The following is a 16,556-nucleotide window of genomic DNA, read 5'->3' as shown; positions in this document are numbered from 1 at the left end:
GTCATGTACTATAGTGGATTTATCAGTAAAAACTGATCATATTGATCTTGTAGTACTTTCAAAACCACCTTTCAAGTTTAATGTCATATGATTGGCTCATCATATCGCAACATAATGGGCCATTAGCATCCACATAGGCTGCACAGGGTCAGAGTGAGTGAAAGTGGATGAACGATAGCAAACAGTCTGGCAGCTTAGAACAGCTGCCGTATGGAGCGGATCAGATGCTGTCATGTGATGTGGCTTCTCTCTGCTTCCAAAACCACATTTCATTTACTACAAGAAAGCACTATCACAATGCACTTCTCAACCGCATTATGTCTGGATGCAGGCTTGGCGTCTGACAGGAGCTCCACCTCAAACACAGCATGAACTGAAACTGATCTGATGGAACAAAAGAGGCTGACGGCGAGGCTCATGGAAAGTTAACCAGCACATACTCCACTAGAGGTTACTGAAGCTGCTTTCTTCATCAGAGTGCAATGTGCCGGACAACAGCACGGTCAGCACTCTTTCCGGTCACTGGACTGGCAAATAAGCCAAATAAAATACAAATAAAAACCTCGACAACTGTGCCAAACGTCTGTGGCAAGCCAATTACTGTACACAACAAAGAGAATGATGAGTGCTCTTTACTACACACTTACACATCTGGATTATATCTTCCTCTTATGGGATGGCAACCACACTGTAAAAACAATATGTTCTTCCTCAGTATCTTTGTCAAAGGCTGAATGACATTCAATGCCCTGATGAAATTCTTAAACCCTTTAAGAACCCTATCTAGTGAAGAAATATTTATGCTAACTTCAGTGACACCGATTACTTCATGTAATCCAGTTCACATTGGGCTGCTGATAAGCATGTTGCACGTTATTCTACGATAACAACCACTTGGATGTACCTTATCCCAAGGGTATATTGGCATGGACAGAGGGGACATGTCCCCACCAATATCCACCAATTACTGAAATGTCCCTGCCAATAATTTACTCAACTTCAAAATAAAGTAATGCACCGTCAACTCTTGACCTACAGTTCAACGCAATACTTTTAACCAAGTCTGTTAAATCAAAATTCAGTTTTAATTCTGGCCTCTATGAAAAAAAAAACAAAACCTAATCAGGATAAAAAAGTTAAATTGCATCACACACATCTCTAAATTACTCTACATTCATACCTCATCAAAGCCAGACTGCAGTAAAATCATGTAAATTGACTTTTGCAGCATGGGACAGGATGTTATTTGCATTTATAAGTGTTTATTTTATATTTTATGTACTTTATTCATGTTTTTAAAAGTGAAACAGAATTTGTGCTGTTCAATGCATGCGCTCTAGGGATGTCAAGAGCGTATCTACACCATTGCCTTTTCCAGCATATTACATGGCTACTTGCCAAAAAACGTAAAATTTTGACACAAAACATTGTTTTGAGTCATAATAGTATATGAATACTTTTAAAAACAAAGCTGACAAATGAAAATGGCTATATGGAGCATACACTAATTTAGGTGTTATTCAGTTAGGCTAAATTTACACTGCAATTGATTCAAGTGACTCAATTCTGATTCATTTTTTTCTCCCATGTGGCACAGATGGGATATGGCCCATGTACGTGTGTAAGCAGGAAAAAAAAAATCACATGGATTCTGATTAACTCAAATCAGATTCAGGCCTTGTTCATATGTGAAATTTGATCTAATATGAAACAGATCTGTGCCCTTATGTCTGCAGTGTAAGCAGGTACAGTAGATCGGTTTTTCACCTGTCAAGGTGAGCCATGCGTCATTATAAACCATAGCGAATGACATCAAGTCTGACACTTTCATTTCAGAACAGACTTCAGCAGAGTCGCAAACCTTAAATCTCATATACGAGGACTAAAAAGACGTTTATACTGTCATATAGCACAAGTATTTAAGCATGTTAACGAGAGAGAGAGAGAGTGCACAATATCCACCACGTACCCAATATAAACTAATATAAAACTATTGCACATGTGCATAAATCACGCCATGGACATGACAATAAGATGCCTACTAGTTTAAAAAAGCCTAGATTAAAAGAAGATGGCCAAATGAGAACTTTTCTGTCATAAACTCTAGTAAAACAACTTGTTGAAAAGAATAATAAAAAAAGAAACCATGCAAACAGATTTAATACAGGAACAGAGAAAAGGGCACTCTTTTATCTTTTATTATAATTTCTTTCCTGGCCATTGCACCTTTGCCGTGTGCTGTGTAAATGCAGGCAAGCAGATACGAGTCACTTTTAAAAGATGATTTAAGCTGGTCAAAAAACCAATCAGATACAGTCACAAAATCTGAATGACCATCAGGATCTGCAGTGTAAATGCAGCCTTACAAGATGACACAAAACAGATAAACATTTAAATATGGATGTGAACATGTTCGCTGAGGGTCAAGAGGATTCCGAATACCCAGATGAGCCTCTGTTATTAGTTTTAGTGGTTGTTATCTGGGAATCCAAATACCATGGAAAGTTGTGAATATTCTGTATTATCTTGTACAATGTATTTTGCATTTGTTTTTACGTGACTTCATTGTCTATTAGAGTTTATTTCCTCATCAATATTATCTTCAGAGTTTTTCAATAATGTGGATAAGAGATTAACGGGATGACATACAGTAATACACATGTTATTTATCTTGAGCAATCTGAGCCATTTCAATGATGTTGACTTAAAACAAGACAAAAACATAGAAGAACATGTGTATTTAAAACCTAAAATAATTCACTTGTAATTGAAAATACATGATCATCTGTGATTTATGACAAGCGCGGTGTGCATCTTTCTGACCATTGGTGTAGTGAACTCATCAAGGGTTAATGAGCAGCCGCAGACTAAACTGTGAAGACGGAGTTGTTTGCAGAGTTATTTCATTTCACTTTGTTATAAACAACAGACACGTTCAGAAGGGGAGTTTGGGTGCTTGAGCACCTGCTCTTTTTTTTTTTCTCTCAGAGAGAAAGTTCATCCTTAAAATAAAAATGTCCTCTCCTTACCCTCGACGCTGGCACTGTACCCTCGTACCCCCCCCCCCCCCCCCCCCCCCAGACACTATTCAGCTTTGCGATCAACCTGCACCCCAATCGTTAACCAGATTGGTTAAAAAGCACTAGTTTTGCCTTCAAATTATTTTTCAAAATGAACAATCAACTTTCTGTGGTAAAGTAATTGCCCCCCTGTGTCTACTATTCTACTATGCTGCTGAGGAGTAGACGCTCGAAGATTATATAAAAAAATCACATAAAATCCGACATAACCGTTCACATTGCGTTCGCATTGCATAACATCAGATCTGTGTCTGATTTAATACTACATAAGAAAGTGGCACAAATCTTAGTTAAAAAGATCAGATTCCATGCGGTTTGGGCTGTTCACACTGTCAAGAAAAAAACAGATCTGAGTTCCATGTGGGCAAAACAATCAGATTCAGGCCTGCAGTGTGAACGTAGCCTTTGAATTGAAGTTCTGAGGCACTTCCACTTTTTGGCCACATTACCGGATGTGCATTGATTTTTATTAATGCAACACAGTCAATTATTTCTTCTATCATCCTATTATTTTTTTCTAACTGTTTCTCAAAGTACTGCGAGCTGTCTACTTAGACGAGTTTTTTTGACCGTCAATTTTGGCACGACTCTCTGTCTTTCACTCTTTCTGGGTGTGCTGTGAATAACATGTTAAAGTTCCTCATTAAAACGCATCCGAGGTGACTCATTTGAGCCTCATTTGGTCAGGCAATTAACACCTGCACCCTTGCAGAGATAGCTGTGGATGATGAAAATAATGAGAAGTGGATTTTTTTTTACAGCCTTCTGTCTGATTAGATAAAGTGTGAAAAGAGCTTCCAATTGCCTGTATTGTGGTCCCTTGACACTCACCGACAAGCAGAGCCTCTCTTTCTGACTTCACCGGACTGGGGGGACCTTTTTCTGGCAGGTTTTCCTTCTCCTGGCTGCAGGACACCACCGCCGTCGTCGCAGCTTCCTATTGCGGGAAAAAACAACAAAAAAGAAAGTTGTTTTCTTCTCACAGGCCCTCTGCTCCTCCTCTCATTACCCCGGGCCTCTGACGGGCCTGCAATCTCGTCGCCCAGTTGTGTCAGAGTGATTTATCCTGCGACAAATAAAGTTCTCCTGCGCTCGATTGGCCTGTAATGATCTGTCATGTTCTGCGAGAGGATGGAGGAGGGGAAATGGGACAACAGAAGGGGTGTAGAGTGCAGCATAGAAGGGAAAATGCAAAGAGAAAGAGCAACAGAGAGGAAGGAACAAAAGGATGAAGAGAGAAGAGGAGAATAACAGACACTTTTCATGAATAGGGTGCAAAATAGGATGGATGAATAGGAGCTGCAATTGTTTTCCCCCAATAAATAGTCAGTGAATAAAAGGCCATAAAGAGATAGCTCTACATATTGTGTTTATTGTGAGTGTGTGTGTGTGTGTTTCTGTGTGTTTGTTTAATACAGACATAAAACATATATAATCAGTTTACTTGCTTTTTATGAATCACCAAAGACCACAAATTTAGCTTTAAATCTTTGCTTGTGTTCTAGTGAAGTAAATCTTTCGTGACCTGAGGGTGTGCAAATTAACAGCTAATTTTTCTTTATGGCTGAACTCACTTTAACCTTCAGTTGTCACTTTAATCTTCAACAGTCAACATCAGGGGGTGAAACTAAATATTACATGAGCCCATTTTCCCAAATATTTATCAGGGTTTCACAACCCTTTTAGGAGCATTTAAAACTGCCATGGACACAATTTTAAATCTTTTTCATTCCAAATCCAATCATCAATGGCAATAGGAATACTAAGTAAATATTGAATATCGTGAATTAAAAAGATACTTAAAAATACTCTATAGTAAAGAAGACTTTTATATTGATGACAAAGATCAACTATGCAAATAAACAAATTGAACGCTGTTCTTTTGAACTTTGGATTCAACAAACCATCGTCAATTGTACAATACTGGTCAAGTTTGAGGTCAATTTTTTTTTATTCATGTTTTTGTTTATTATTATTATTTTTTTATTAACAATATTAATAATAATAATTAACATTAAAGTGATTTCTGAAAAATTATGTTACTATAAAGACTTAGTAATGTAGCTGAAAATGCATCTTTAAAATCACTGGAATAAGTTATTAAATTAAATTATCAACTACTTTTGAACAATTATTTAATAGTGCAATAACATTTCACAATTTTACAATATGTACTGTGTTTTTAAATAAAAATAATGCAGTCTTGGTGAGCAGGAGAAGCTTATTTTAAAACATTTAAAAATCTTACTGACCCCAAACTTTTGACCGGTAGTGTACAAGATTTTTAAAAGATCATGTGACTCTACACTGAAATAATGGCTGCTGAAATCTTGTTTGTCACATGACCAAATCATATTTTTAAATAATCTGAAAAACAAAGCTAAAAAGTATTATTACAAAAATGACTATTTAGATTTTTTTATTATTATAATTATGGGGATGCAAATATTTTGCCGCCATCCATACTTGCTGTCTACAGTTGTGTAATGATCATGTGAGTGGGGCATGACAAATCAGGGAATGCTACACAATATTCCAGAAAACAGTTTTCAAAATACTCTGATTCTTTAAGCTGAAGATGCCGGAATAGTGTAGATGCCAGGTGTAACTGCAATAAAACCCATACTACCTGACAAAGTCTTGTCATCAATCCCAGTTTGTAAGAGCTACAAATAATAACTTGACATCTAGATGATCATTTGGACAAGTGGCAGAAGGTAGATTTTTTTGATTAATCATCTGTTGAACTGCATCCTAATCATCACAAATACTGCAGAAGACCTATTGGAACCCGCATGGACCCAAGATTCTCACAGAAATCAGTCAAGTTTGGCATGCAAGAGATCTGTAGAGTGGATGGCAACATCAACAGCCTGCAGTATCAAGACATTTCTGCTACCCATTACATTACAAACCACAGGAGAGGGCAAATTCTTCAGCAGGATAGCGCTCCCTTTCATATCTCAGCCACCATGTTAAAGTTCCTAAAGCAAAGAAGGTCAAGGTGCTCCAGGTTTGGCCAGCCCAGTCATCAGACATGAACATTATTGAGGCACTCATGATGAATTCGTAGAAACTTGATGAACTCTGGGAGTCCAGATCCATAATCATATTTTATCTAGGTAAAATAAGCGTAATCTAGAGGCCTTTGCCTTTCATATAAGCCACTTCTGATACTAAATGATCAACTAGAAGTCAAGTTATTATTTCTTGTTTCTAAAACTTAGATCAGCGACAAGACTTTTGTCAGGTAGTGTATACATTTTAAAATGAAAACTAGTGTAAACATTGCCTTCATGAGTTTAAAACATTCTGCTTTTCATTGAAGCTATTTTTTAATAAATTCTTTTCACTATTAAATACAGCTTTCTTTTTAAAAGTACTGCTTATTAATAGTTAGTTAGACAGTAGACAGGTTAAGGGTAGATTTGTGACATATTTACAGTATGTTATATAGAATTTGGTCCAGCATTAATATGCTGTTCAGATATAATATATAGACTAATAAACAGCCAAAATGCAAGCTAATACAGTAACAGTAAAATTGCTCCCCAAACGTGTTATTTCTTTGTCTAAAATATCCACATCTCAGTATATAAAACACTTTTTTGCTCTATTTGTGCTTCTATTGTTGTGTTTTGGTGAACCCAAAGCACTGAAAGTGTCCTGTTCTGCTGGAATGTGCCAATATGAAGTGTGATGAGGAGTGACGGTGTGGACAAGAGTGAGAAATGAAGAGCAGCGTTTGCCACTTACGCTGGCGTGATTTGCACTTTCATCGCCGCCTCTGTCCTCCCGCTCGGCCGTCTCCAGCTAGTCAATTAAAAGAATGAGAGAGAGCTGTCAGCGAGTAATATATCACATACTCACACACACCGTTCACACTAGACAAACCGCAGGCCAGGAAGTAAAATCACAAGCCTGACACGGCGAGAGTTGAAGGTCAGGTTTGCAAATGGATTTCTGCAAATGCCAAATAAGCAGCGAAAGCTCCGCAGCATTTGTCCTGCTCAATGAAACTCTAATGAAGCGCGGTTTAATCGGCAGCCGTTTCAAGCCGCTCTGCTGAGATTAGTAACGCAACCTGATGCTGACGGAATATTTAGCGGCATTCGCCAAGGCAAGCAGCACTATTGTTATTGCTCGTGCTTGTGGTGAGGGATTTGAACAAACCCCAAATCCAAGTATTAAACTTTGGATTAGCGCCATCTGGGCTACATACATGAACGATATCTCAAATCACTCGCCTTGTAGAGCTGAGGCATGTTATTACTTTTGGAAGTGATCTGATTTTGTTCTGGCGATGATAAAACAGGTGGAGAAATCCCTTGAAAGAGCAAGACCATATCTCGATGGCAGAGTATTATAGACTCTGGGCATACAGAGGGCCTTGGAGGTGCTAAATATAATAATATATTAAAAAATAAAAATCATGACAATATTGGCAAGCGCCTGTGGCAAGTTTTAGAGGGGCAAGCGCCAAAAACATTTTCTTCATAACATGCAAATGCTTTGTATTAAAGCAGATAGCTTCAGCTTTCAAGTCTGTTAAAATGAATCATTTATATTTTAGAACAGACAATATACAGCATGTACACCTTTGGCTACATAATTGAATAAGTTGTATCATTTTAAATTAAAATAACGGGGTAGAGAAGTAAAATAATTAATGAAAAAGAAAGTTTTATTTGCATAATTTACTTACAATATATAAAACATAATAAACAAATACAAATTAATGTGATTACCATATTATCTGACAAGGTCACATTTTACAGTAAATTTAAAAAAAGCATTGGTGTACATAATTGATTTTAAATATTCTACTTGAAGCATTAATTAAAAAAAAAAACATTTTGAGGGATGTAAACAATAACAATGGTCTTGACGTATAATATTCTGTTTTACATTTCCATAGCTTTTGAGAGTCCAAAAAGTTCCACACATTAAAAAATAATGTTACGATAGCCGTTATAACATCAAGTTATGACTGAATTGCCTCTTGTTAAAGATATGAAATAGTTTGTCAATAAGCAGGAAATGTTCATAGTCCAATGAAATCACCACCTTGAAATGGTCTATACATATATTTAAATAAATCATTTCAGTTACTGTTTTTATATTGGATTATGTACTGTTTAATTTAGTTTTCTTAGGGCAAAAATGAATGCATTTCATAATATGATTCACAGAAGACAACAAAAATGAATACACCACTAAATACATTTGTTACTCTGCATGCAGATCAATGAAAAAAAAAAAAAAAAAAAAAACTCATTTAGGCATTTTAATCGATTAAAACCCCAAAACACAAAAAACAACATCGGTCATAATTATTATATCAGCAGTATTTTCTTAGAAGTCTGACAAATGCACTGTAGACCACCAACCCAACTCTCTTATTCAGCATACAAACACATGTGCAGTGTAAAAAATGCTTGACAATATAAGTCAGAGCACATTTCAGATTATTAGAGGTGCCATATACTGCATTGGTTAATTAAGTTAAATTGTTCTCTGATATCTACATAGTAGGTTCATGGCTTTGGTAAGAACAAAAAATCTCCAAAAAATGGTTTCATGAGCTAATTTATTACTCTATAAAGTACCCATAGAATTAGAAGATCCATGATTGACCATATATGTTTAGCATCGTGAATATCAATGAGCTCCGCTCTGACGCTCTTACAGACACACACAGCATAATGTACATGGAGAAATATAAAACCAATCAGAGTGACGTTAAACTATTGAGCTCACCAAATCTGTTGTGGGTAAAGGCTAAATTATAATTAGACTTGACAAAAGAGAGTGATAAAGATGTGTCGCATTGTATTTTATAACTATAGTCAAAGAAAACACAGCCAGGAATTAATATCAACCTCTACATGAACAGAAGACATTTGAGCTCAGTGATTTGACACAATTTAGCATCGTCATGTGTTGAAGCATACGCATCCAATTTCACAATGAACATTAAAAAATTAACAAAAGATGTAACTAATCTTAGGGTTTGCCTGTTCGGAGTAATTGTGAATAAATATGTAATCTGTAAATCTTGCATTTTGCATCCTGATGTGCGTTTGAAACATGTCTCGTGCTCTTATTGTCCAGTAACGCAAACAGTTTGGTGCTTGTTTTTAAAATTAAAGTCCCCCATAATAAGTAAAATATATGGTTATAACTAAGGGAGGAAAATTATCACTGTTAAGGCATGCATATTAATGATTTCAGAGCTTTTCAATGATCTAAGAGTTGCATATGAGTTGTGTTGTCTGTTGCTTGTCAGGTCTGGATGAATGACCTAAAGTAAGCATACATGCAAATGCGGAAGGTGTGGACCGTGAGTTCCATCCCAGTTGGTTTTGTTCTTTGATTGGACCGTTGTCCACAGGGGTTTTACACTTAAGGAATTTACATGAGAACAAGGAAACAGTGGTGTTTGAGGCTCACAGTATGCTCCTTTCCATATACTGATCTTTTATTATTCCACTATGCCTTAGAATACCCAGATTTTCATTATAGACCATTTTAATGTGGTGATGTCATTGGCCCATGAACAATTTCTACTTGTTATCAAACAATTTCATAACGGTAACAAGAGGCAATTCAATCATAACTTAAAACAACTATCATGACGTTATTTATCCATATGTGGCTCTTTTTGATTCTCTGAAGTTATAGAAATTGAAAATGTAAACCAGGAAATATGTTGTGAACATTGTTGTTGTTTACATCCCTCAAAATAGTCTATAGGGCACCTTAAAAAAAGAACTTGTATACCAGAAAATATGCTAATTTAGCATTAAACTTGAGTAAAAGATCTCTGGTGATTGTACTCCTTTTTAATGCAGCGAGCTGTTTTTTGACATTCTACAAATCTCAGACAGTCATTCTAGGATTGGAAGAAAACGATTAATAAAGTTGATCACAGCAGGAGACGGAAGAGCAAACACTGAGACGTGCACGTCCAGGCTGATGTACGACATCCACGACGCATTCATCTAGCAGAAAACAATAAACTGCTCTCGCCAGCGATGGCCACAGATCTATAGGAGAAACGGCTGCGTTCAAATTGATTTTCATTTCTTCCATTAATGAGTCTGTCTCAGGTGATTCATCAGTGCACATGCTGATGCCTTGAACTCTCCTTCAGCACGGATCAGTGGTGCCCAGATAAATTCACCCGCCAAGTGCCAATCAAACCCGACTCACTGCCGTACCACATGCAGACTTTGCTCCTTCTCTTCCTGCTCGGAATTATGAGTAGCCGGCCAACCATTTCCAAAATGATTAGTCTTGGAGGTGATAAACCCAAACTTAACCTAAAACGATGCGCTCCACAGTACCAGATAAGGAAAAAAACAGAGATAACAACATCTGTCTGAACAAGATAACAGGGTATCACATTTTTGGGCGTGCACCGTTTAGCCTTCTCAAATTGCCATTACCTTTTGGAAGTTCAATTTGAAACTGATTTAAATGTCACTTTTTCTAAGTTTCATATTTGGAGAGTTTTACGGATTGTTCGTACAGAATAGTGCCGTGAGCAGCGCAGTGGTCAGGTTGCCGTGAATAAGAGCTGTGTGGGAGACAGCGGTGGTGACATGCGGTTAATTGAAAGAGGCTTGTCGTCGCCGCTGGTGTGGCGAATGTGTGCTGGAGCTACAGAGGTGCCATTAGTTTTCATTAGTGTCTGCTGCAGCCAGTGCTGGAGAATTCATGCGCTGATGCTACTGAAGACTGGAAATCCTTACTGAGGACCATATAGTGGATTGTTTTGCATTTTCTGCTCTTAATGCTGCATATTTGTCAACATGTTAGCGTGTCCAAGAATCTTTCTGAAGTATTTTGTTATAAGTATAACATTGGTATGAATAAAAGCATCTTAAATATAGTATCTAGAGTACAATAATTCTAACTATATCAAACTTTAACTATAGATCGTAAATATAGAAACTGAAAATTCTCTATCACGACAACACAACTGTTCTGTCTGGTTCTTGAATCTGATTGGCTGATAGCCATGAATATGCTTATATATTAGACTTAATTTATTAATGTACTTTAGTGGCCATTTATTTTGTATTAATAAAAAAGATCATTGACACTGTTCAAAACACATTACCTGCATTATTTAAAAACACCCCAACTGCATAATTTTGGTCAAATCTCTGAACGTTTGTCTTAATAAACGGCATTCGAATGACTGCGTCCTTGTAAATAGAGAGCCTAACGCAAGAATTTCACACTGTTTTATTTTGTTTCCAACACCGGGACTCATCCGGAGCTCATGTTATTTTAATTAGAGCGCGGGGAATCAGATATTGCTGTTCTGATCTGAATCCCCGGAGAGCGTTCAGCAGGACAGACTCATTAATACACACCGTCCTCAAACCGACAGCCGTCTCATCTCTCCTTTTCCTCCTCATCAGACAAAACACACCGAATCCAGACAGAGTTAAAAGAACAAAGACACAACAGAAGAGCTCCAGACAGAGAGACAGACATCTGTTACTCACGGGCAGCGCGTGTGATGTGGGAAAAGCTTGAATCCGATCTTTCAGGGTCTGGATCTGGCTTTCGAGCTGTTGTTTTTCCTCTGAGTTCTTCTCCAGCTCCATTTCCCTCTGTTTCAGATCCTCGCGAAGCTTGAGCAGTTGCTAGAGAAATAACATCCGAAAGGCAAATGATGTTCATGAGGTTAATCATCATCAAAGTAGAGTACCTGATGGTTTCCCCCTTCAGTGTTTATCATTGTGCACAGAAGGAGTAGTATCTGCTTCCAGACGTCATTCAGGGATGTCAATGTAGACCTACCTAGGCTATTGTGTATGTAATATAATGACATTGTGTAGTCCTACAATGTGCGTCAATGAAATCGTTTTAAATGCAGGCGGCTGTGCACATTTTTCCGCTAGCATGTCACAACCACATTCTACAATAATGGAATACAATTTTCGCATGGACGAACACTGAAACCGCGTAGAAAAAAAAGTGTGGTTTAGAAAAATACCCGTTTGTGTGAATAGGGTCTTATTCCATCACTTTAACTTTATGACTTTAGCAGAAGTGCTCGTAAATTATCAAAAATGTGTTAAGTGGCTTATGAGTGAGTGGGAAAGCAAACAAATTCAGGATGCTGATGGAAACTGCAATTATGTACAAAATTCTGGAAAAAATTTACTATTGGATCAACTTGAAAAAAAATAAATAATTAGGTTTTTTTCAATTAAACTAACTATAAAATATTCATAAATTAAGTAGAAGTATTTTTTTTACAGTGTATTTTAGTAATTACACTAATACCTTGTTTAGATGCACTTTCCTACAACATGACCAATAATGATCACGTGTTTAGTCAGTAAAGCTATTCAATCTTGTTTTTAACTATATCTGCGATCATTGAAAGTGGAAAAGCTCAAAACATTTTAGATTTATTTAGATCAATATTTATGGTCGCATCATCCACTTGTTATTGAATTAACATTTAATTAATTAACAAAAACTCACATTCAAACTACTTTTAAATGAAAAGTTTCGCTAACAACCAAGCCGAGCAATTGATTAGCATGAATCAGTATAACTCTATCATTTTAACCAAGAAAAACATTGGTCATTCAAAAGTTGCAGTGCATTCTGATTATTTCTAAAGCAACTTAAGTCAAGCAGAGCCCATGTTTTTTTTTTTTTTTTTTTTTTGCAGGGCTCTTAAAAGTGTGAAATGTATTTTCAAGGTCTGCTGCCTCTGACATCCTAGCTCAGGATACTATTTGTGCCAGCAGGATTCAAAATGAACACTCACAAAGTTCCAAATTAGCTTCAACATTGGCTATAGTGAGTACATACTGTAATCGCCAGTTGGCCACTACTAAAATACATAGAGTGAAAGGCAGACTGTGGTTGTAGTAAATAGCTGTTTCCTTCCACCTATTTTTATGCAAGTTTTTGGAATATCAAATTAAAAAAATGTTTAATGGCATTGCCAAGATTAATTTTGAAAATCACAGCAAAGAAATACATTCGCAAAACTGGCTAGGATAAACTTGTATCTGATAAGGAGAAATGTGGATAAACTACAATGAACCTTTTCACAAGACTGCTATGTTTAAAGGTCATCATAATCTTAAATCCTTAAAAACGTTTTAATATTTAGATAAAAAAAAAAACATATGAACATTTATATGGATTTATAAATCTATTATATCATCTTTGCGTCAAATCACAAAAAATGCATTACCGCTTATAAGTTTTGTTATTATTTATGGTGAATAACTATAAACTGACATCCCCAGAATTCCCTGTGTTATGTGTAACATTTGAAGTTTTCTGTTAAAATAACTGTTTGTTATTTTTTTTTCTTCCTCAGTAACCCACAATATGACTTTGGTCTAAATGTTATGTCGTTAAATTAATGTTTGTTGCATTATTTATGTTTTGTGTGCTATGATCAGTTGTGGGTATGTGACAATGTGTATTTTCTATAAACTATAATATACTTTCTAATTTTTCAGAAAAGCTATTTGTGATGAGCTTTGACATTGTATCACACAGTTTTTTTTTAAAAAACTAAAACAATGTTAAAGGAGTGGTCCAATATGATATCATATTTTAAACTTTAGTTGATGTGTAATGTAGCTGTGTGAGCAAAAACAACAACTCTGAGAGTAATATGCTCAAAGTTCATTGCAAACGTAGACAATGGCTTTCACATTGTAAGCTTAGCAAAGCCTACAGCAAACAATGTTTGGGGACTACGAAAAAATACATCCGGGTAAATGAGATCACAGATTTGTTATGCAATAAAAAAGGTTTTATTTGAGAAGAGGCATGAGGTTCAGCTGTGTCCTTTTCATTTTATATCTAATTCAGGCTCACACTGACATGGCTAAACTGACTGACAGTATTGACACAGCAGAGGCATCCCTTTAAATCCAACTACAATATCCACTGCCATATTTTCCATGGTGAAGTTCTGGCAACAGCAGCTGCTCTTTTATCTCAATGGTGAAAATATTTGTAAAATTTCTTAAGTGCAAATTGTTGCAAAGTAAATCCTACACTTTTTTTTTTCACAACACGTCTTAGAGCAACGGCTACTGAGCTAAATGGGAGCACTAACACATAGATAACATTACGTATTATGTACTGTATACATCCTTGACCTAGACAGTATACAATGGCCAAATATGCCATCTTATGCTGACTATTCACTAGGCTTGCTATCAAATAATTCAATCTCAGGTGTTATGACTGTGTTGAATAAGGCTTTATTTGATTACCTCCAGCTCATAAAGACGTTTCAACAATCTGCACCTGATATGACAGCTGTTCCCCGACCTCCAGAGGTGCCGTGCCAGTGACATTCAGAAAGGAGAGGGAAAATATTTGGACGGTGTGCATTTCAGTCGGAGACGAGTAAATAGATTTTGTGCCTTGAGGATGTTTGTATGTCTGTAGCGGCGCAGGTGAGGGACTGATTAAATCCAAAGCTGGATACACACACACCCAAGCTCTGAGCTGCCAACGGCCAATATCAGCAGTAGTGTGTGTGTGTGTCTGCCGGACTGAATCTATGTAAATGAGAAAATAAAAGGATGTGTCTATCAGCATAAGAATGATTCATATATTAAGAGGATGTGATGTATTATTACTGCTCAATCTTACTAGAAAGGACCAAATGTGTTGATATAATTTGCTGTGCATTGTGTCATATAGTGTTATACGTCAAGGTGTTTGACTTATTGAGGAGTGTGCTATTATTATTATTATTATTATTATTATTATTATTATCAGTAATGGGAATAACGGCACTATAAATAAACGGCGTTACTAGCGTTGATACTTTTTTCAGTAATGAGTAATTAAATAAATTGCAGTTTCCCCCGTTACAAAGCCGTTACCGTTATTGACAATAAAATACATATTACTATAATTGAGGACACTGAACCGGTTTTCATGCGAGCAGCGTCTCTCTCAGCCATAGGACCTCTCTTTCTCTGGGGTGGGTGTGTTTGTTCGAGGCTGGGGCGGGACACATACCTAACCAGTGATGATGATCGGTGTGTCTGTGAACGTGGTGTAACTGAGAAAGTGATTATTGGCCTAGACAGAGTACATTTCCATCATTTGCCAAACATTGTAGTGCAGGTTGAGTATTAGTAGAGTGTAGCAGACAGTCTACTAATACTGAAATGTACCATCAAAATAAAGTGTTACCCTTTAAAAATGAAGTAACTCAGTTACTATTTGTTAGAAGTAACTAGTAACGGTTACTAATTACTCTTTAAAAGGAACATACCCAACACTGATTGTTATTACCATGAGTGATTAGTTTTATAGTTTTTAGACAGAAAATTGGGTAAATAACTTTACATACAGTTAAAGTCAGAATTATTAGCCCCGCTTTTAATTTTTTTTTAAATTTTTTTAATTGCTTTGTACTGTTTTTATTTTTTTCTTTCTCTTACATTCTACGGGTGACTAAAAGACACAGACGTTTCTGCACAATGCCTTCCTCAGTGTGACACAGTTTGATACCTCAGTGTGATACCTTTTTTGAATAATAGCATTGACAAGATTGACGCACCAAACCAAAAAAGTTCCTTAAAAAATCGCAAGTGCGAAAGGAAGACTTCAGCAACTTTTTCAAATATTACCCAAATGATGTTTAACAGAGCAAGGACATTTTCACAGTATGTCTGATAATATTTTTTTCTTCTGGAGAAAGTCTTATTTGTTTTATTTTGGCTAAAATAAAAGCAGTTTTAAATTTTTTAAAAACCATTTTAAGCTCAAAATTATTAGCCCCTTCAAGCTTATTTTTTTCGACTGTCTAGAGAACAAACCATCGTTATACAATAACTTACCTAATTACCCCATCCCGCCTAGCTAATCTAATTAACCTAGTTAATCATTTAAATGTCCTGTACAGAAGTGTCTTGAAAAATATCTCGTAAAATATTATTTACTGTCATCATGGCAAAAATCTAATAAATCAGTTAATAGAAATGAGTTATTAAAACTATTATGTTTAGAAATGTGTTTAAAAAATCTCTGTTAAACATGAATTAGGGAAAAGAAAAAAACAGTGGGGCTAGTAAATCAGGGGATTTAATAATTCTGACTTCAACTGTAAGTAATACATACAATAAATAAATAATATAAAAAATAAACAGCAAATAAATAAAATGACTCAAAATAAAATAATCAAGAATAATAAAATAATATATAATAATTAAATTGCATAAAATAAAATAAATGTAAAATAAAAAAGCACTGCCATTATACAAATACGCACATGGGAATGCATTTGACTGATCAAAAAGTAACAACAAAAGAAATACAATTCTAATTTAAATAAATGTTATTATTTAAAAATGTTATGTTTTGCTATTATTATAATACTTTACGGTTTCCCCTTACAAGACACGAGGAATTACTATTTTTAACATTGTACAATTTGATGCTCAAGGA

General features: G+C 35.9%; 1 protein-coding gene across 14 annotated transcripts in view; it reads right to left on the bottom strand.

Moving 5' to 3' along the window:
- The window catches only part of enox2 (ecto-NOX disulfide-thiol exchanger 2), a 403,572-nt gene that overhangs the window by 11,741 nt on the left and 375,275 nt on the right, over positions 1-16,556 (bottom strand). For all 14 annotated transcript variants that reach the window (XR_015507402.1, XR_015507399.1, XR_015507401.1 and 11 more), the window contains 3 exons: positions 11,603-11,743; positions 6,837-6,893; positions 3,912-4,017 (listed from right to left, as the gene is read on the bottom strand). Coding sequence is in view for 8 of the 14 variants with exons in the window: in XM_087281444.1 (XP_087137570.1) it covers positions 3,912-4,017; positions 6,837-6,893; positions 11,603-11,743 (304 nt within the window). In the remaining 6 variants the exon portion in view is untranslated. The remainder of the gene's footprint in view (positions 1-3,911; positions 4,018-6,836; positions 6,894-11,602; positions 11,744-16,556) is intronic.

The sequence above is a fragment of the Danio rerio genome, chromosome 14 (genome assembly GCF_052040795.2).
Source record: "Danio rerio strain M-AB ecotype USA chromosome 14, GRCz13ab, whole genome shotgun sequence".
In the NCBI taxonomy this organism is placed as follows: domain Eukaryota; kingdom Metazoa; phylum Chordata; class Actinopteri; order Cypriniformes; family Danionidae; genus Danio; species Danio rerio.
Note: the sequence above shows the minus strand (reverse complement) of the source record. Positions and strands in the feature narration are given on the sequence as shown.